Source organism: Pogona vitticeps, chromosome 1, assembly GCF_051106095.1.
Source record: "Pogona vitticeps strain Pit_001003342236 chromosome 1, PviZW2.1, whole genome shotgun sequence".
NCBI classification, from domain to species: Eukaryota; Metazoa; Chordata; class Lepidosauria; order Squamata; family Agamidae; genus Pogona; species Pogona vitticeps.
In genome coordinates this window covers 59461737-59484394 of record NC_135783.1, presented here as the reverse complement: position 1 = coordinate 59484394, position 22658 = coordinate 59461737, and the positions used below count along the sequence as shown (strand labels likewise).

General features: G+C 38.3%; 1 protein-coding gene and 2 pseudogenes across 2 annotated transcripts in view; all 3 read left to right on the top strand.

Annotated features, from left to right (window-relative positions):
* The window catches only part of KCNK1 (potassium two pore domain channel subfamily K member 1), a 29430-nt gene extending 12855 nt beyond the window's left edge, over positions 1-16575 (top strand). Inside the window, exons 2-3 of the mRNA XM_020786865.3 lie at positions 9885-10280; positions 12739-16575. Of these exons, the coding sequence (XP_020642524.1) occupies positions 9885-10280; positions 12739-12998 (656 nt within the window). The 3' untranslated portion in view covers positions 12999-16575. The remainder of the gene's footprint in view (positions 1-9884; positions 10281-12738) is intronic.
* Positions 15210-21604, top strand: LOC140706582 (DNA mismatch repair protein Msh6-like; annotated as a pseudogene). Its single transcript, XR_013544495.1, has 3 exons — positions 15210-15336; positions 18296-18405; positions 19737-21604. The product of XR_013544495.1 is annotated as a DNA mismatch repair protein Msh6-like (transcript).
* On the top strand, positions 20529-21649 carry LOC110076374 (DNA mismatch repair protein Msh6 pseudogene; annotated as a pseudogene).
* Positions 21650-22658: the final 1009 nt, after the last annotated feature.

Sequence of the window (22658 nt, the reverse complement as noted above, 5' to 3'; positions counted from 1 at the left end):
AAACTGCCTGCAGCTGCAGTTTCAATCAGCACTGCACACAAAGGCAAAAATTTTTCTTTAAAAAATTTAATCTAAGCGATTCATTGCAACAGTGATAGTCTCACAGAGTAGTAGTAGTAGTAGTAGTAGTAGTAGTAGTAGTAGTAGTAGTAGTAATAATAATAATAATAATAATAATAATAATAATAATAATAATAATAATAATAATAATAATAATAATAATAATAATAATAATAATAATACTTCACCTGCCCTGCTGCAGAAGAGCAGGGGAGTGTTTAATTTGTCAATATCTGAAATTAGCTTGGTTATTAAGCCACTTCACAATACTGGAAATTGGCAGTGGAAGGAGCCTTGACAGCTGCAAGTCTCAATTTTAGTCTGTTCCCAGTGATAGCACATACTGGGACAGACTAAACTAGAGTGCACCAGCCCACATCAAACAGTAGAAACCCCTGAAAAGGGCTCAAAAAGGCCCAGAGCAGGTAGGTGTGCTCTGGGGCAAATTGGTCTGCTCTAGCAGTTACATTGTGTAGTTACCAGAAAAAAGAGTGAACTAGTCTGTCCTCACAGTGAACCAAACAGCAGTCCAGTACCCATCTGAATGACTCCAGAGCTGGATTTTTGATCACTCTGGCTACCAACTTGGGATAAGGAGTAGAGATGGGGGTATTCATATATGAATATGAATATCCCCATGCAGCTGGGGTTAACAAGGGTCGGGCCCCTGGGACCGGACCATCTACTCATATGTCATCCTTCCAATCACTCCCGAACCCCGTTCTCTTCCCGGTCATCTAGCCACTCCTGGCAGCGGAAGGGAGGATGAGTCTCCCTGCAAGGCTGTTGAGTGGCTAGCTAAGTGGCTCTCCAGAGCAATTGGAAGGAAGATGGGGGCGCCAGGAAATGTGTTGAGTGGATGGTCCAGCCCCAGAGGCCAGACCCTCATTAACTCCAGCTGTGTGGAGATATTCATATATGAATACCCCCATCTCTAATAAGGAGTTGACTATAGAGGCTTACCTAGGGCTTTTTGCTGATTAAATTAGTATAGGATAGAAGCTTGGTAGAGAAATCTTCGGCCAAAGTAGTTGGAGGGGTGATGGAAAAGAATGTGTAGGAAAAAATGAAAACTGGATGGGAAGGGAACAGAGTGGTTGGGTGAAGAGGAGTGAAGAGGAAATGTGTGGATATTAAAAAGCATGGACAGAACAGTCTAATTGTCTATCTCGTTTCCTGGTATGCACTGAAAAACTATTTTAAAATGTCCCTGGGGCAGAAGTGATAGACATCACTGGAGATATATAAAGATTTTGTTTTAGCTATGGCTAAGCATGTGTGTCTAACCTGAACCCAGAAAGAAAAGGAATGTGGGAAAAATACAGTCTTTGAACACACTGAAATGACTTTGTTTTTACCCACATTCCTAAAAATATGTTTATACTGCAATATTTTTTGCATCTAATGTTGTTGTTGATTGTTTCGATAAAATATAATTTTAAGCATGGAACAATGTTAATGAACCTTAGGAGTTAAAAAATGTAATGTTCTCAATGCAGGTGGATCTTGCTGCCTCATAGCTGGCTAGGTGTCAGCTGCTGAATGCTGCAGATATTACACAAGAACTTTTGCAACTACGTATTGGGAGTTTGATTTCTCAGATGAAGCAGTATACAGGAAATAATGTATTTGAGGTTTTCAAAGTGCTGACCTTAGCCAGTCTATTTATTTACTGCATCTCCTCCCTGCCATAGTGCATTCTGATCAAACAGACTTTTCAAACATGAATGCCTCATTGAATTTCTCTCCTTTGAATTGTAGGAACATAGTTTTTTCCTTATTAATTTCTTTGGCCAGAATCTTACAACATATGCTTACTGGCAGAGGTGCAGCAACATAAATTTTCATGCCAAATTGCTACTCATCAAGAAGTCAGTGATTGCCGCCAGCCGTGAGACTTGGCACATGACAAGAAATGCAAACATTGACTTCTTAACTAGTGGTAATTTGCTATTGAAATTTATGCCATTGGCATTATGGCCATTATCTTTAAAGTTACTCATAAAGAGTAGCATGTTAGTAACCTGTTACTAATATATTGTCTTTCTTTACATTTTAGTTATTTTTTTAAATAAATACAAATAGTTGAATGTCAAGGAAAGGCTGTAGTCATAGAGAAGCATGCAGGTAGAAGAGGCAAAAGGAAGTATGAGGTAGGCTGGCCATACCTCCCCTTCTCCTCTCCATGACAATGTCCTGTTATTAACAGCCCTGCTTAGCTCTTGAAAGGTTGTGCCTTCCCTTATGGAGTCGATCTGTCTCTTATTTGATCTTCTGTTTTTCCTACTTCCCTCAACTTTTCCTAATATTGCCTTTTCCAATGTGTCTTGTCATCATGTGCCTGAAGTACTATAGTCTTGTTATTTTATAATTTTTCTTCTAAATGGAATTCAGGCTTGATTTGATCTAGGATTCCTCATTTGTTGTTGCATACAAAGCACAAAAGGAACTTGAACTGGCCTTCTTACAGCTGGAATCCAATTCATTGCAATTACGCTGGTGTAACTTTCCCAGGCAAAATAAGTTGTGCAATTCAGTTGCATGATTGCTTGTGGGGTTCCAATTGTGATAAATTGCACAATGCAACGATGGAAGTGCTTCATGCATAGCATTTTGTCTTGGCATAATTGTAGCTACTGCGGGCATGAAATCTAGTTACATCTGTATAGGTACACAACAGGATTTCATTGTGTCATTCCTGAATTTGCTTATATGTTGCTCACCATCACTAGTACCAGATTTTGTCTTATTTGTTTCCTCTGCTTGAAATTAAATTCAAGTATTCTGACTCAGAGCTTGGAAGTAGTCTTTAAAGTGACATCATTCCTCTTTTCCTTCTTTCTTTTTGTAACAACAAGGGGTACCATTATTATTGTTAAATACTTGAACAATTATATTAACATTACCCTCTCCATGAGTAATGTTAACTCATTTCATAAACTTTAATGGAGGGGGAGGATTGAGCTTCTTTTGACCTTTTAAAGTAGGGTTCTTTCTTTCGGTACACAATTTAAACAGTAGCATTTCAAATCATGTTGCAGTTATGTGTTACATTACATTACGCAGTACAAATGAGTAATGGGTTGCATATTACTCCTCAAGAATGCCAACTAAGGGGTAATGTGTTGCTCCGTTTAGAAAATATTACAACCTGTGTTCTCTCTGATTTGGAGAAGGAAGCATGTAACACCTCTTGTATTCTGTTTTCCATCCCATCCCCTGTACTGTTTATACAGCTTATTTATTGCAGGTTTTATGCTGCCTGTATTACAGGAAAAAATAATTTACCCAGGTTACATAATTAATTCATAACTTGTTAGATGCTTGAATTGTTAAATATATCAGTAGATGGCAATGTATTAATATCAAGCTGTTGAGCGAATCATATTGAATGAGGGCTGGTGACAGATGTCATATAGCAATGTTAGAAGCTGTTCTGGATTAATTGCACCTGACATTTGTTCTTATCCCCAACAGAGTCACCATCCTGCACAGGTGCTTCACTCAGCAGCAGCTATCTCCACAAGCTGGCAAAACCCCCAGTACATTAGGAATAAACAGTGTTTTTTGAGAGTTTAGTTTAATTAGGATGAACATTAAAAATTGATGTATATTTGCATAAGCTGCTGCAGGAGATGAAAAAGCATAGCATTAAACTTATCTTACTCCCTCAAAAAGACACTCGACACTCCATATTCCTTTATATTATATAGCAGATGAGGAAATTGCTGCTGGTTAATAGCTTTGTAGTAACACATATGTGTTATTTTCATCACCTGTACAAAACAGAAGATTTTTTGGGGAGCCCTAGGATGATGAGTCATGATGTAAGAACACCTTGAAGATCCAGAACAATTTTCCAAATTTTCCTTTCTCATTTACACTGCTTCTGGTGTAAATTTTATTGGGATTACTTGTAATATTTTTTACATTAAACTATTGTAGCAGCTCAATCTGTATTTGTCATGTTGTTCTCCTTCTCTCCAGAGCACTTTTTATACTCCTTGTAAAGTTGTAGTTACCTTCTCTTTATTGATTCAGCCATGCAAAGCTACACCCTGCTTTGTTAGTGAGAACCTCACCCAGATAAAAAGTTTTTGATTGTTTGTTGCCTAGCAGGTAGGTGAACCAGTAAATTAGTAAATTATGACTTGTCTAGTCCATATTCTCAAAGGAGTATTCAGAAATCTTCTATCCATTCTTTTCTGTGAAGAAATGAATTTTCCCCTCTGTATTTAACACTGATTTTGGAAGATACACTTGACTTGTTTGGTTAAAAAATGCTATATTTGCAAGCAATTTACATTCATTTACCAAGACATGGTTCTGTAATAGAAATTGTGATGCACAGCAACAAGGTTAATAAATGTTAGTATCCTTCTGTCTTTCTGCTTTTAGAAAACACAATCAGGAAGAATTCTTTTTTTTTTTAATTCCTGAATTAGGTCCAAGATATATAAAACCCTTTCATGCTTTCAGAAAGTAAAATTTGGACTTCATAGTATAAGATTAGTTTTATTAGTGAGTCCCCATAGTTGGGCTGCAGAAATGCAAATAGATGAAAATTTTCTTGATATACTTAGTTCTGGAAAAATTAAATGTTGAAATTAAAAACCTGTTATTTCAAAGGTGTAGAAGTAGCAGCAGTTGAATTAGACCTCCAAAGGATTTTTTTAAATTGCTCCAGAAGGAAACTATCAGACTAAAGAAGGAATTAAAATGGGCAATTGCATTTTAATAGGTTTTAATTGGCTGTTGCATGCAGATAGTGGTTATAGGGGGGTTTTCTTTACTGTGATTTATAGTCCTAGTGTTTTAGTACACTCCTATCTGTATACTATTTATGATGCGTTTTAAAAGTAGTGTGAAAATGGGTTGGCATAATTTCCCTTTAATTTATGTTTGTTAAAGCCTTACTGGAAAGGCTGATACCCAAAAATGTATTGTCCCATTGCAGTATGCCTTGTTTAGCTATAATGGTCCTACACCAGGAAAATATGTAATGAAAAAACCTGTTACACACTTTATGTTTCTATAAATTCTATATATTTTAAATTTACCTACTGTTTCTGTGCTTTTGAAATAATATCAGCTGTGGGTGTGATGGCAATTTTTAGAATATATATTTTTAATTGCATTTTAATTATTTTGCCCTTTTATTTTGGCTTTTTATTGTATTTTAAATGCTGTAAGCCGCCCAGAGACCTTTGGATAGTGTGGGCGGCTTATAAGTTAAATAAATAAATAATAATAAATAAATTTTGCAAAAGTGTCCACACCATTTAATACTAACTCTTCAACAGTTGAACCCATAGTTTTGAAATACCTGGAGGAATAAATTTGATCAAGGTCAAAAGTAAATAACTCACACTGCATTCTTGCTTCCTTGTATCCTACATAGTTTGTGTCTTTGTGAGTGTGCTTGTGTGCGTGCCATTACTTTTCATAGTCTGGAAAGTGATTACTATATTTTTGAAAACCAGAGCCTCCCTTTTTGATTTTGACAAAGCTTTCTGTTATTATAAAATTTATTATTGTCAGTATTCTGGAATGTAGTTGTTAAAAGTAGCCTTAAATAATTCAGTCTTTACTATCCTTCTACATGCAAGGATGGAAGGGGCCTGACATATCTCTGTTGGCACTTTATTCCAGAAACTATGTGACACAATGAAAAAGACACAGTTCCTCATATTCGCCTTTTGGTTTGTAAAAGTGTCCACGTCTTTCGGTTTCTTTAACTCTGTGTGTCCTGTTTGGAGTTCACAATTTGTTGGACTGTGATACATATTTGGCATTCTTAAAAATATTTAGGATTGCATGTTAAGGAAAGAATCAAAACAGTTCTTCAAAAGATTTTTATTGGGCAAAATCCTGTTGCATAAAGTTATGTCAGCATAAACTGGGCATGGTGCAGTAAATAATTAAATCAAATTAATCGAAAGCTTCCTATCTCCCCTCACACACACCCTTTTCAGGTTCCAAGGCTCCCTAAGAGTCCCTTTTGTGTGACTCACAGGAAGCAGTTGTCAAAAACCACTGCTGGATGACAAAAAGGAGCCCTAGGGAATCGCAGAACCTTAAAGGGGCATACAAAGTGTTCCGTTAGTTTAAATTATTTCCTGCATCAGATCTGGTTTATGCTATTATAACTTTGCACCAGCAAGATTTTGCCATGATTTTGATATGAGCAGTTTTCAGATCTACAATTTTGCACCACAGTCCTGCGCCTTAAGAGAAATTACTTGTTAGAAAAGCAAAAATCATACCTGCAGGAAATCTTTGCAATACAGTATATATATTAGGCTTACATGGAACAATTGCACAAGTGAACAATAATATGTTTGTTTTATAGAATGTAGCATACACAGCCCCATTCATTGGTACAGAATCCAAAATTTAGACTCTTATCTTATGTCCTTAAAAAAACAGCTGTAGTCACAGAAACTCCATTGAGTTCTTTCCTCTTCAGGTTTTTATCTGTTCAGCTGCAGTGCTTCTTTTCAGCCAGACTTGTTAATTAGATGTCCATATTACAGTTGTTTAATAGAGTACCCTGAGTGCTGATATTGTATGTTGAGTTATGTTGTGTGATCACCAGAAAAAGGAGCAAACCAGCCGGATCCCTCAGTGAACCAAAGAGCAGGCTAAATGCTCATCTGATCACGGGCATAGCATATTAGGACTAGGCTCGTTTCTCCTTCCCTCACTTAAGCTTGTTCTGTACAAGGAGGGATGTGCATTTCTATTTTCTGTCAAAATTAGAATTATAATAGAATTATAATATTAGAATTTTAATAGAGTATTCTAAAAACCTCCAAAGAAGGAGAGTTCATTACCCATTTAAGAAGGCCATTCCATTGTTGAATAGCTTGTACTGTCAAGAAGTACTTCCTAGTGTTTAGGAATCTACTTTCTCATAATTTGGATCCATTGTGTCAGGTCCTGCCCTCTGGAGCTGCAGAAAACAAGCTTGTCTCATCTTCCACATGAAAGTCCTTTGAAGAGGGCTACAATATCACTATCCTTATGGGAAAGGTTATCCTTAAGAATAAGGTCGTGTCAGCCAAGACCAAGATAATCCATACCATTAATTGTATTCCTAATTGTAATTAGGAATTACTAATTACCAGTTGGAATTGTATTCCATTAATTGTATTCCTAACTAATGTGTACAAATGTGAAGGCTGGACACTGAAGAAAGCTGTCAGTGAAAAAAAACACCACTTCATCTGATGTGCCATATTGGATGAAAGTTTTACATGTTACTATGAACCACCTGAAAGAATGATAAATCAAGTCTGGATTTTCTCTAGAAACAAAAGTTGAGAAGAGAGTTGAAGGGAGCAGAAAAAAAATGATTGACTTAGTACAGGAACCTACAGCCTTCAGTTTGTAAGAGAGCAGCAAGACCGTTAATAATAGGACTTTTGAGGAGCTGTCGCTAATTCACAGAGTTGCTGTCAAGTTGGAAGTGACTTGACAGCACATAACAACATCATGTCATTCCAATGTCTTCCTTTCTTCAGGCTAAAAACACCCAGTTGAGTGAGCTGTTCCTTACATATTTGTGAACACATGTTAAAGAGAAATATGTGCAATATTGCATTTACTGGATTTTCAATCCGTTCCCAGACTTGTGGGGAGGGAATCCTCTTAAGGAATGTGAAGAAATTACAAGGGGTTTGTGGGATTGTGAGATTTGCATAATGAAAAATATTTTCACCAGCTCCAAAGAATTTTTTTATTTTCAAATTTTCCAACACAAAATTAAAGTAAAATAATTCTTGCTGTGCTTATTTTTAATTTTTAATTTAGAGTGCAGTGTTGTTTTTAAAAATAGAGTAGGGTGATGGTTAAAGGAGAGATAAGGATGCATAAACATTTGTTGGACATTAAAAAGGAATGTGATGTTTTGGGAAGCAGTGATTTAATTCATGAAACTTCTCTACTCTTCAGTTGTTCTGGCATGCCACCGGCAACGGACAGCCAGTCATACAATTCCTGCTGAAGCATCAAGACTTACTAGATGGGGCATGGGAGAGATCAAAGAGAGGTTGTTGCAATGCAGTGTTGTTATCGCTTACATAAAATTTCAGGAAAGAAAAGGAAAATCATCCAAGAAACTTGTCATGGGGGAGAAATCCAGATAGCTTAAACTCTTAGCAGGTCATAGAATTCCACCTTAAATAGTCTTACTACCTCAGAATATTTGATAGATTTCCCAAGGAGCCATTTCTGAAATGGAATGCAGCATGTTTAGTTATATGCTAGAAAGTGGCCTGAATAGGAAAAATCATAATAGCTTCAAATGAGTGTTGAAACGAGTCAAGGTGCGACTGCACTGGCCCTTTTAGTGGGGGCTGGGTCGCTTGAGGTCAGGGGGAGAAGCAATATGCCATTAGGCATGATCCTCACATGCAAATGGCCTATCAACCTCAAGCAGCCCTCTGTCTCCTTCCACTGTCATTGAACACTTCCATTGATCCTCTGTGGAGGTGCAGTGGAAGTGAAATTCTTATTTTTGCCTGTGCTAGACCATCCTTGATGCACTGAATAACTCAAAACTACTTTTTCCCCTCTTTGCTTTGTGTGTAACACCAATGAAGACACTTGCCACAGCTGGCATTTCACACAAAAGCAAATAAAACATTTTTTTAAAAAAATTACTTTTAAGTGATTCAGTGCAACAGCAATGACTAGTAGAGCCAAAACAATTTCCTTTCCTCTGCCCCTCCTCAGAGGACCAGGGAAAATGTTCAATTTGAAATGGTCTGCTCTAGTCATTATGTCGTGTGGTTGCCAGAAAAAAGAGCAAACCAATCCACCCCATCAACACACCAAACAGTGGGTCAAATGCCCGTTTGAACAAGCCCACAGTCTAATAAGAGAGATAAACGAGTTAAAGCTTAGAAGACTGCACGTGAAAAGGCACTGCTGGAGCAGTCTTGACATGTAGTTGAAAGCAAGTATCAGTACCCAGGGCCAGGAAGTACATATGTTTTTTTTAAAAAACAAACCCACTTTCATTCCACCTTTTCTGTTTCAATTCAGTTTAAGAAGAAAATAGCTTTAATCAAATTTTAGGAGAACTAATGTTACAGTTCATTTTGAACTTTACAGTCATAAATTATCAAGCATTGTAATAACTTTGCAGATCTCCTTTTGGAAAACAGTTTTGAGAATCCCTTTTGGATGAGGACATGGCAAAAGAAAGCTGGACTTACTCTGTTACCATTTTTGGAAGGGTCATTCCTGTGTCATTCTGTTATTTCCGAGTGAAATTACAGAATTAATATATGTGGAACTTAAGAGGTGTTAAGTAGCTGTCTTTGAAATAATAGCTGCAATATGATGATCTGGTATCCGTTTGCATTATAGCTGTTCCCATTCCAGAGGAGATAAAATGCTCATCCCTTTCAAATGTGGCTTGCCCTTTGCTGGTGTCTAATGTCTGGTTTAGAAACTGCAGAGGTTCATCTGGTTGTGGGAAGGGCATCACCCTGTAATAAAGAGGAGGCTCCTCTTTCTGCTTAGACTACAAGCCATCCATATTCAGCAACAGAAAAAGGGGTAGAAACAGTTCCTCAGATTTCAAGATGCACTGTCTTTGATCTTCATTATTTTGTGTCACAAATAATCATCTAGAATATAGTTAGCAGAGTAAAATGCTGTTAATGCATATTATAGACACTCCAAACTTTGAATTACAAATCCATGTAGTCAGCCGTACTATTGAATTACAGAAGATGGAAAAAGTAAGCTGTATTTGAGGTGTCTAATTTTCCCCTGAAGTCTCACTCCTATGCTTCTTTATCATTTTATAGGTTATGGCCACACAGTGCCTTTGTCAGATGGAGGAAAGGCTTTCTGCATCATCTATTCTGTCATTGGAATCCCCTTCACACTGCTTTTCCTGACTGCAGTCGTACAACGCATGATAGTCTATGTGACCAGGCGGCCTGTTCTATATTTCCACATTCGTTGGGGTTTCTCAAAACAAATCGTTGCCATCATCCATGCTGTGACCTTGGGCTTTGTGATGGTCTCCTGCTTTTTCTTTATCCCGGCAGCGATATTTTCTGTCCTTGAAGATGATTGGAACTTCCTGGAATCCTTTTACTTTTGCTTCATTTCCTTGAGTACCATTGGCCTTGGTGACTATGTTCCAGGAGAAGGCTATAACCAAAAATTCAGAGAGCTGTATAAATTAGGAATTACATGTGAGTATCAAATGACTGGGTAAAGACTGAGACTTAGCTGGCACATTTCCCTTCTTATTGACTTCAGTTACTTGTATAGCAGCAGATAAAGAACAATCCAAAAGTGATTTTCAAAATGGTTATCAAACTGTGTTAGGAATGTGTGCATGTGCACCTTCATGCAACGTTGAATAGAATTACTTCTTCAAATGTAACTCCAGAATGGTGTAGAAAGAGCTGTATCAGTTTTGATAGAACCCTGTTAGTCAATCAGTTTATTGGACTCTGGCACAAATTTTTAAGATCCACCTGCCTTCCTGTTAATCTACTGTAACCAATTAATCAATAAATCATAGCACAACTAGGCAATTTAAGGTTACTTATGATGGGCATTGGCTTATATCATTTGGCTGTACCACTGCGATTGGCCCTAGCTCCGATAAGGCCCTAGTGATGTGGCATTCGAGCAACATCTGGAGAGTTGTGTGTTCCCTACTCAGTGATTAGGCAAATCAATGAAGGATGGTTCTATCAATGGCTGTTAGAAAATATATAGACTGTTAGAAAATATAGGCTCCAGGATAGGTACATGGAACCACTGTACTCAGGCTCATGGCCATTTGAGGTCCCATATGGTGGGGGATTCTGGGAAAGCTTCTGGTTGCCCAGCTTTAGGGAGGATATTATAGCAATGGAAAGAAAACTGAAATGTAACTGAAATGAAAAGATGGGAATACTTTTTCTGCACAAAAAAGTTTGTGTGTGTGTTTTTAATGGAGCTCTTAATTTAGAGAAAGGTCACCTAAAGAGGGAGCATGAACACGTTTTTTCTTTAAGTTTGGATAGTATGGAGAGAGGAGAACATAATTTCCCCCTCCTTCATCTCTCCCGCAACAGCAAAGTTCAGGCTCACTAGTGAAAATGAACAGCCTTCAATTCAGAACAGACCAATAGAAGAACTATTTCACACAAAATATTGTGGAATTCTTTGCCTCAAGATGTAGTGATGACCATGTGTTTTAGCAGCATTTTTTTTTAAAAAAACATGGAGACAAATTGAGATGGGCTATGTTAATGGCTGCTTGCCATTTGAATGAAATAGAATATCCATGTTCAAAGGTACTATACCTCTGAATAGCAGCTGCTGTGGTTAAAGAACTCAAGGCACTGCCTTCATGCCCTACATGTAGGTTTTTTGGAAGTATCTAGTTAGCCACTGTAGGATGTAGCATGCTGACCTAGATGGACCACAGAGCTGCTTCTATGATTCTTTGGTTCTGCCATTAGCCAGAGGCACCATATACGTGCAACCCTTATTTTTATGCACAAACCTCACTAAGACTGAAATAGGCTCACTTCCTTTGCTGGCCAAAAGAGGCTAAAACACTTCTGGCTCTTGCTGACCTACTGTGCTCCATGCTCATTGTTAAAATGGGTCTGCCACCAGTAGAAAGATTCCTAGCATTTTAAGATAGGCTGCAGCCTTTAGACCCTCCCTCTTTATTTTCAACAGTAACCTGCTCTTTCTCTTGTCATCTGCCCAACAGGTGGTGTGCCATGTTAAATGCAGGTATATGACTAATGTCAAACGGGGTTGTTGTTTTTAATGAAAAGCAGCCATAGTAGGCTGCAGTTTTGCAAAGAATAAAAGCAGGAAGCAACAAAGTGCACATCTCTTTTCTTAGATTCTCTTTAACTCGTACTGAGAATTCTCCACACTAGGTGATTTTTTCCTTTGTGGGGCTGCAAATGCATGATTTACAAAGATATGAGAGGTTAGCAAGAGAAAGAACTCATGACACATACAGCTAATTTCAGCCCTCATTGTTTTGAATTGTTCATCACATGCATTTATGCTTATTATGTACAGTATTTTAAACCTTTGACCTTGGGTAGGCTTTTCGCCAGGATTTGAATATATAATAAACTGAGCAATTGCAATTTTATTTTTAAAAATGTGCAGAAAACATGATCATGAGTCTCAGAGGTATTTTTGACTGATCCAGTGCAATGTGGCAATTGGAGTAAAATTTTGGGGGTGTAGATAATCTTAATTAAAAAATCACTAGGTGATTTTAGGCTTTAATGCAAACTGTCAGTATAAAATACTATTCTAATCTCTTTGAAGAAAAAGGCAAGATATAAACTCAAATAGATTGCACATTTTATAGATTGCTCACTGAGTTAGTTGTCAGGCTGTGGAGCCAGAGGTTGGGAGTTCCATGTTGTGTATCTCAGAAGAGCCAGACCGTGTGACCCTGGGCAAGCTGCAAAGTCTGAGTATTCTCTCCCCAAAACCCCCGAAAAGGGTCTCCATAAGTCAGAATTGACTTCTTGTTGTTGTTGTTATTGTTGTTATTGTTGTTATTGTTGTTATTGTTGTTATTGTTGTTATTGTTGTTATTGTTATTTTTTATTATTTTTATTATTTTTATTACCACCAAATCGTATTTTAAGCATTCTTCTCATTCCTTCCTAGGTTACCTGTTGCTGGGTCTCATTGCAATGTTGGTGGTTCTTGAAACTTTCTGTGAACTTCATGAACTCAAAAAATTTAGGAAAATGTTCTATGTGAAAAAAGACAAAGAAGAGGACCAAGTGCATATAATGGAACATGACCAATTGTCCTTCTCTTCAATTTCTGACCAAGCAGCTTCCATGAAGGAAGATCAGAAAGTAAATGAGCCTTTTGTGACTCCTCAGTCTATGGTTAATTGTGATGGCTGTATAAACAATTAACAGAAGGTGTCTGTCCTAATATCAATAGTGCATTGAGCATTCTTGCAGTTAGAACTAGTACCATTAATGAAACTATAGAGGCAGGAAGGCTGTGCTATATTATTAAGTATCCATCGTTTGACGATGTCTTACAGTGTAATGGCTAAATAGAGTTTTCTTTAGCTGGATCTACATTCTGGGAATGTTCACTGAAACATAGTGTGCAGCTTGGGAGCCCTGAATCCATGGTGTACATTTAGGATGTAAAATAGGTAGGGGTAGATTTGAAAAATAGCTCCATTATCATTTCCCTTTCTCAGGGATCCTCAGTCTTTATGAAGTGGTGAAACAGATTTGGAACTAAAGGGGTGCCATCACCAAAAGGCTATCATGGGGGTGGGGGGGTACCCATATTTAAAATGATTGTTCTGATGGGCACGAAACACCAGTTTCATAGAAAGGCACACTGATGGGACTAAACATCTTGCCCAAGAATTTGAATACAAGACAGAGATGGAGTGTAATTTTCAAAAGAAACAATCCTATCTGTTGAATCTCTAATTCCCTTGTCATCTTTTCTCCTTTGGCATCATTCTGCCATAGGTCACTTATTCTCCAACTTCACAGAGCAAACACACAGGATTCTGTTGATTCTCAGTTCAAATGTGTTCATGCACAAGCTCTTTTTGGGCAGGGTTCCCAATTCTGTGGAGCACTGTAAATGTTACACTGTCTTTCAGATCTTCCTCATCAATATTGGGAGTTAGAGGCAAAACCCAAGCATGTACCCCTGGTTTACCATTATAACTGATTCCCTCCTGGGCAGTTACCTGAAGAGAGCTATTCTGTAGCCCTAATCGGGTAGTATGCCTGAAATGGAAGACTAAATGGCTAGTGAGCATGGGCTTATGTACATAAGTCACTTCCCTGGGAGAATGGCAGAATATAAATAAAGTAAACAAATAAGCCTCACTCCCATGTCCGCAACCTATCCAGATGCCAGCAGGATATTTTTCTTGTTTATATGAAGTCTGAAAAGGAGTCTGTAACTGTGTTCAACTGAACAAGGTTACGATGCTCCTATGACCAGGAACTTTGAAAAGGTAGGGCTCCCAATTATAGGTGTGCTGTAATTACTGAAAATGCTTCCAGGCTCCTTTGTAGATATTTATATTAAACAAAAAGTTCTTGTAAGAGAATAGGGCTTACATGCATAATGCCTGAACAGATCTTCTCTCACAGAATTACCACCCTCAACTTCCCTCCCCCTCTACATCTCCCCAAGTACATTTTTTTCTTTCTTGCATAGGTAAAGGTAAAGGTTCCCCTTGACATTTCGTCCAGTTGTGTCCGATTCTAGGGTGCGGTGCTCATCCCCATCTCCAAGCCATAGAGCCAGCATTTGTCCAAAGACAATTTCTGTGGTCACGCAGCCAGAGCGACTAGACACAGAACGCTGTTACCTTCCCACCATGATGGTACCTATTTATCTACTTGCATTTACATGCTTTCGAACTGCTAGGCTGGCATAGGTACTCTTTAATCATACATTCAGATGCATAATCTTGTACCCTATTTATTTATTATGGAAGCCCATGATCTCTATTCTCTGCTAGTCCCCAGTTTACCTCATAGCTGAATTTTTCATCCCCCCATCACCTTGCACCGTTCTCTGGTATGCAGCACCCCAGGCTTATGAGACAAGCAAGAAGCAACAGGGCCCATTTCTCCTCCCTCTCTTTTATTGTGTGCTAGGTTTCAGTTGTAAAGCAAAGCGCCTGTTTTCTGTCTACTATCTTCATTCCTCAGATATGCTTCTGGGCCCATGTCAGGTTCAGAGATATTCTGGAGAAAGGTAAGAAAGGTGTTGTCTGGTTACATCTCTTACAGTTATGCAAGGCTGAAACACACACATATACCCCAACCACGAAATATGTTTGTGGGTACCATGGCACACAGAGATGTCACGTTGGGGATCACAGCCCTACTCCCTTTTTTCATCCTCCAAGGTTCATGACTCATCAATATATAATGAGCCTTGTGATGGTTCAGGTACATGAGCAGAAACTGAAGAGTTTTTAAGAAATGTTTGAAAGAAATCATCATGCTTTCCAGGCAGTGTTGAGTTGGGAGGAAATACTGTTGTAGTTTTCCTTCATGAAGAACAATAGTACAATTTTGCCAGTTGCCTTTCAGTGAGGTTACTTAATGTTATATAGGGGTCAATGCACCATGAGTTGTGCCTATACTCACACCTTAAAGAGCTTAAAGATTCCAGCCAAGTGCATTGTATCATTTCTGGGTGGCCTCTCTCACTGTGATGCTGGAGTACAGCTGCTCATCTTGGATATGCATCTTGGTATGGACAAACACAGACAGACATTCTAATGTGTGACAGAATGTAGATCGAACACTTAACTTGCTTTATGCCAAGCGCACTGTGAATGTATGTCTGATTTCATTCATTAAACATTATTCCTCTCTGTAGCCATTAGTGAGCAAGACTTCTATATCTGGGTGCTTTCCTTCTGGCCTTAAACAAACAAACAAACAAATATTAGAAGGGCATTTTGCAACTGATTTAAGTAGATATACAGGATAAAGGACCCATGAACACCAGCAAATACAGCACTGCAGGCACAACACAGGGGAAAGCCATCTTCCTTAGCATTTATCCACACATTTTTGGCTCTGTCTTTATCCAATAGGCTTTGATTCTCAAGCTATTTGTTGCCAAATGGTTTCAGAATCATGGGTCCTTATCCATATAAAGTAGTAGATGAGCCAAATGTAGAAATATCTAGACTTTTGTGAGAAGACAAAAATACTTGAAACTGTATCATCTAAAAGCTCTACATATGACTTTAGTTAATATTTATTAATAGATTTTGTACCTTTAATAGGACAATTGACTTTCTTGATAAACCTACTTTGAAATCTGTGAGAGCAGAAATTTATATTCAAGAAAACAACTCAGAGATGCTTCTTAAACTTGATTTCAAGTATGGCATATTTGCATGTTCTCATCAAAGTGGCTATTTTTGTACAGACTGTGTTTGTTCCGTTCATAATGTTTATCCTTTGTATACATAAATATACAAATATATTTATCGATTGTGTATATGTTGTAGATTATCAGCACTTAAATATCCCAGATTCGAAATTCTGAACACTTCTTCACCCACAGATGTCTCTTTATAGAGAATCATTTACTTGAACTGTGGCACTGGAAAAAATGACTTAAATCCTGACCAAATGAATGTGTAAAGATAAGTTGGTATAGTTACAATGTTAAATTCTTAACTTTTTGATAGGCTGAGCCTATACTTTTCATGATGCTACTGCAAAGTAGCTTGAATGTTGTAGCTTTCACTGTTACTGCACCATGGAATTTTGTTTTTCAGTGAGGTTCTGTTGACATTTACTACATGGGAAAAGGTAGAACTTACATAAGCAGTTTTAAAGAGTACTGTATGCTCAGTTGCAGTGAAGATAGATACTAAAGCACAGAACTGAAGAGGCAAATGCCATAACTGTGTTGTATAGTAGCAATCATCATCTCAGACTTTTAAAGTGAAATAAATGAAGTGTGGCTCTACTTTTCCATTTTCTGAGTGAGTTCTTTAATGACATATATAAAAATGCTTCCTGAGAGCTGAAAGGTATCTCAGGGCAGCCAATAGCTACACACCGGCTGACACACCCAAAGAGTGCTCACCAGTGGCTTCTCATCCTGATGGGAAGTGACCAGTGGGGTGTCGTAGGGTTCTGTTCCAGGCCCATTGTTGTCCAATGTCTATTAATAATTTGGTTGAGGACATGGAGGTTCATTAAATCTGCAGATGACACTAAAGTTGGATGGATTGCTAATATATTTGAAGACAGAAGGAGGACTCAAAATTACTTTAATAAATTAGAGAACTGGCCTAATGCAAACAAAACAAATTTCAATGGGGTAATATGTGAAGTGCTGCACTTAGACAGGAAAAATTGGATGCACAATATTGAAATGGGTTAGAACTGGATAGGCAGTAGTACATGCGGAAAGGATCTATGGCCCTTAATAGATCACAATCTAAACTTGTGGCAACACTGTGATGCAGCAGCAAAAAAAGAAAAAAGAAAATACTATACCAAGGTGTATCAACAGAGGTACAGAGCCCAGATCAAGGGAAACAATAATATCACTCTATTCTGCTTTAGTCAGCTTTCCCCTAGATTACTGTGTTTAGTTCTCTGCAAGAGGAATATCCAAAGCTGGAATGTATCTGGAGGAAGGGAACCAGAATGGGTAAGAGGTTTGGAAACCATGCCCTATGAGAAAAAGCCGAGGCACTTGGCCTGGGGAAGGGAAGGCAGAGAGGCAATATAATAGCCGTCTTCAAGTGTTTCAAGATCTGCCATGTGGGAGATGTAGCAGGCTTATTTTCTGCAACTAAAGAGGATAGGACCAGAAGTAGTAGATTCAAGTTACAAGAAAGCAGATTTTAACTAGATATTAGGAAGAATTTCATAACTTGACAGTCATTCACAATGGAATCAACTTCCTCAGAGGGTGGTGGACTGTCCTTCAGTGGATATTATTAAACAGAGATACAATGATCACCTGTCAGGGATACTTTATGGTACTGGTTTCCTGCATTGACAAAGGGCTGGACTCGATCCTTTTATTTTCATACAAACTCTATGATTCTGTGCTGTGCTTGTAAATCCTTCCGTCTTTTTCCAAATAGAACAGCAGAACTAAGAGCAGCGATCACCTGTTTGGTGCAGAACCATCAGCCTCATTAATCAGGGTTACTGGACTTGCAGAAAGAATTTAACAAAGTATTTGGGTGGGCAGGGTTGGGGAGAGTTATCCAAAGAACATCTCTCAATGTGAAGGAATGATCTCTCTTTATAACTAGAAACATTTTAAAAGCTATTTTGCCAGAGAAAGTTAAACTTGCAGGCATTGTACACATGTTCCAAAGGAAAATGTACTGTTTTCCCTGTGGAAAAATATTAATTTTATGCACGTTTAAAAAATCTACAATGTGTGCCTACAGTTTATCAGGTCATTTGCAGGATGTTGCCTACCTTGAGTGGTTAGCTGATGCAGAATGTCCCTGGCAGCTACAAGTACCCTTAGTGAGTCCAACAATGACTCCCAGCTTCATTTTATTTGTTGCTACCACTTAGGACCTGTCTTGTGTTATATACAGTGAGAACAGATACATGGATCCACAACAATCCTTCCTTACCCAAGAAGAGTTCACCTGAAAGCAAAACGTGATGAAAATGATATCGTTAGTTTTCCCCAACTTCATGCTCCCCAGATATTTTGAACTTCAGCTCCTATGAGCCCCAGCCAACACAGCAAGTGGTTAATGATGAGGTGGACTTTAGCTCAAAATATCTGGAGGAGGGCGGGTTAAGCAAGCCTGATGTAAATGCACTTCTCAACTCTACATACAAGACAAATAAATATTGAGAATTTGCAGTGCCATGGTCAGAATTTCAACGTGAAATGCAGTGTTGGCCCAAGGCATTTGCCACTTCATTTTCTGTGCAGCATGTAGAGAGAGATCCCTCATCTCTGGGTTCATCTGCACAAAATGCCATTGCACTTTTGTACCAATACAACGTAGAAACGATATACAATAAGCTATGAGGTTGTCACATAGCTGTCTTTCTTGCCAACAGCCTTTCTACGTTCGTTTAGTCATTTAGTCGTGTCCGATTCTTTGTGACCCCATGGACCAGAGCACGCCAGGCCCTCCTATCTTCCACTGCCTCCCAGAGTTGGGTCAGATTCATGTTGGTTGCTTCGGGGGCACTGTCCAACCATCTCATCCTCTGTCGTCCCCTTCTCCTCTTGCCTTCACACTTTCCCAACATTAAGGTCTTTTCCAGGGAGTCCTCTCAGGCTTAGAAACAGCCTTTCTAAGCCCCCTTTAAAGCATGAATTTACTACATTTGTATATCTTCAGTACAAGAAACTGTGTACATTATTAGCTATGCTCTTTGTTTATGAACACACCTCTTCTTTCTCATGTAGTTGGGTGCTGCAATTGGCAGTGGATATATCTAGTATTTAGTACAATGGAATGGAATGGAGTAGACCTGGTCTAGAGGGGCGGGGTATAAATCTAATTAAAGTAAAAGTAAGTAAAGGATATTCTTAACAGGAAGAGAGCAGAGCTTGGACTGCAATTCCCAGAAACCTTCACCACTGGCTGTGCTGCCCAGAAATTCTGGGAGTTTCAATCCAAGAACACCTGGGTTATCCAAGGTTGAGAACCATGGCATAAAGGGTGAGAACTGCCCATGGCTTGCGAAACAAAAGAGCTTTTGCACAGCACCAAATTATCACAGTAAGCAGGAGGACTTGCTGACACAGCTGTATGCAAATTAATTGCCAGATCCAGGACAAAGTCTACTTGATAAATATAATATATTTTACAGCTATACTAGACAGAGAGATTCTTGCACTCAGTACTCAGCAAGCTGATGACAACTCATCGTGATAGAGTCTTTGGCCCTCCAGCAGTCTGGGTGGTTTTCTTTTTAAAATCTTTCAGGGCTGTTACATATGAAGAGGCAAGGTATGGCAAGAAGAAGATAATAGACTTCTGATCTGCATTAGAAGGATTTAAAGTACATAGTTGTTTTGGAAGATATTATTAGTGGATTTAAATCCAAAACATTAAAACAGATAGTAACAGCCAAGTTTGAAAATCCGGAACTCTGTTTCTCAGACACGAAAGCAGAACTTAACACGTGGAATGCAGTCTTTGTTCATTGTGGAAGACTGGTGTGGTTAATCCAAAACCTGGCTTTAACTCTGCTTATAATAAAGCATTAGAGGATATAAGTGACGCTGAGGAATGCCTTCACCAGTCTTTGGAAGAGCAGCACAAATGACTGGGTGTCAGAGCCATGATGTATTGGGGAACAGGCAAAAAAAAAACTGCTAGCAAATGGAGACTGCAGAAACTGCAGTGGCTTGAGACTTCACTGATGAATATGCACTGAAGTCCAGCAGAAAGAAACAGAAGCATTACTGGACTGAAGCCATAGAGAAGATGTTGAATGACACTGTCAATGCAGAAAAATTGAGAAAAGCCACATAAAAAGATTGTATGAAAAAGTTATTCTACGACTGACAGAAACAGCAAAGACTGGAAAACAGGACTAGAATGCATTGCCATTCTAGATGTTGTTTCTTGCACATCATAGTTAAGGATGTGATGGGTCATTGTCCCAATCTGTAATCTTGCTGCCAGAGGACAACACACACCAATTTCTGGAGCTCAAATACTCATGCCATTGTTGTTGTTGTTTAGTCATTTAGTCATGCTCGACTCTTTGTGACCCCACGGACCAGAGCACACCAGGCCCTCCTGTCTTCCACTGCCTCCCAGAGTTGGGTCAAATTCATGTTGGTTGCTTCGATGACACTGTCCAGCCATCTTGTCATCTGTCATCCCCTTCTCCTCTTGCCTTCACACTTTCCTAATATCAGGGTCTTTTCCAGGGAGTCTTCTCTTCTCATGAGACAGCCATTAGTGCATTACAAAAACATTCTTTGGAGACAACTTCATCCCTAGTGATATCCTGGCCAGTATAAAAGTTGAATACTCTGAGAGCAAAGCTCCTTGTGTTCTAGCGACTGGTCCGAACATGGGGGATAAATTAGCACTAATACAGGCAAGCTTGTTGGTAATAATGACCCAGTGGGGCTGCTATATACCTGCTGAATTTTGCAGACTTGCTCTAGTTGACAGAGTGTTCACCAGATTAGGAGTTTCATATACAATTATGTCAGGGGAGAATACATTCTTTGATGCACTCAGCACGATTTCTGGTATTCTACAGCATGCAAAAGAGCATTCTTTTGTTCTTTTGTATGAATAAGGTAGAGGTAGAGCTACTTTAGATGGAACTGCCATTGCTACTGCAATTGTCAAAGAACTCTCAGAGAATATTAAATGTTAAACAATGTTTCAACACATTACCATTCTTTGATAGAGGATTATTCTCACAGTCCTTTTGTGCAGTTGATACACATGGTGTGTATGGTAGAAAATGAAAGTGAGGATCCCAGCCAAGAAACAATCACATTCCTGTACAAGTTCATAAAAGGATCTTGCCCTAAAATGTATGACTTTAATGCTACAAGGCTACATCCTTTCCAGAAAAAAATTATTTAGAAAGGTCACAAAAAAGAGAGAGAGAGAAATTGAGAGAAACATTCCCAAGCTGAAATTGTTCAGAAATCTTTTCTGGATAGCTGAAGAAGCACTAGTATCGAGACATGATCTTGAGAAACTAACTCTGCTCCATGGCTGAGACAATATACAGTTTTTATTAGAGTGATGGACTTTGTAGTAACAACAGAGAGGAATGTCTTTTATTTCTGGTAATTTTAGGAGTTAAAATTGAGTAGAAAGTTCCCAAACACACATTTAGCCAGCTGAATTAATTGCTCAGATATTGCTTTTAAGATAAGAAAATAGATATTTACTCAAATATCTTGCAAGTTTTAGGCTTGAACTTGGTTACATAAATTTTCAATAAGGCACAAGATACTTCAGAGGTTAATGGAAGGAATGAAGAAAATGGTTAAAACAGTAAAAACAAAAGGTGGGTTCTTTCAGACTGCATGGCTGAGGGACAGAAAATGACTGATGTGAGGAGGAACTCAAAAGAAAAAAAAACCTTTCCTGGATAGTGTTCCAAAAGCTTGTACCTAAACAAAGGCAGTAAAACAATTGACAATAGGTCATCCTTGCCTATCAAAGAAAGAGTGTTAGTTAATTGGTCAGGAGAAGAGGAGGGGTCATGCAACCTACCCAGCAGGTTAGTTTACAAGCAACTCCTTTCTCTCATGTATTAATTTGCATGTTGAACTTGACCATAATTTCAACAGTTTTTACAGCAGTTTTCAAATGCAATATGCAAACACAAAGATCTAATAAACTTTTTTTTTGAAAAAATGAAATAAAAACCTTATTGGTTCCAAAGATGTACCACAAAACCACCTCCGTTGTTGTGATTGGATGATTAATTGTGTGTGTTTATGTTTGTAATAAACCTGAGGCTTTAGAGTCATAATAGCAAATTGCTTGCCGAAATTCTTCAGGGAGCAGGGAGATTGTTCGGTCCAAACCTTTATTAACTGGTCTCATTCAAATTTTCCAAATTGTCTGACAAAAACAAATAGGATGCTAGGAATAACAGAAGGGCTGTGTGATTTAACATGACATATGTTTCACCAAAGCTGAGCCATAGGGGAGGGAATGCTGAAATTCCCATTTTCAATCATCATTGCAATGGATAGTAATGCGGCACTCCTACTAGTGTAAATCCTCCTTTGAAACCAAAGGTGCAGCTACATGTGGTATCAACACACCAGTACTGGTCTGAATATAAACAGAATAGGTAACTCTAGAAATAAAATTAAAATAATAAGAACTAGAATTGCATTGTGTGTTGTGGAAATGAATTGGACATCAAGCTGACCAATTGTAAATTCAGATTGTAACCAAAGGCAGCAACTGGAGTTTTTTTTACAGAAAACTGCAAATTATATATTTACATAATTTTTGTTCCTCATTCCTCCAACATTCTTTGGTGTAAGTGGAAGGAGATAATCAATGGGGAACAGTATTCCCCCCCTTTTTGTTTTGTTTTTTT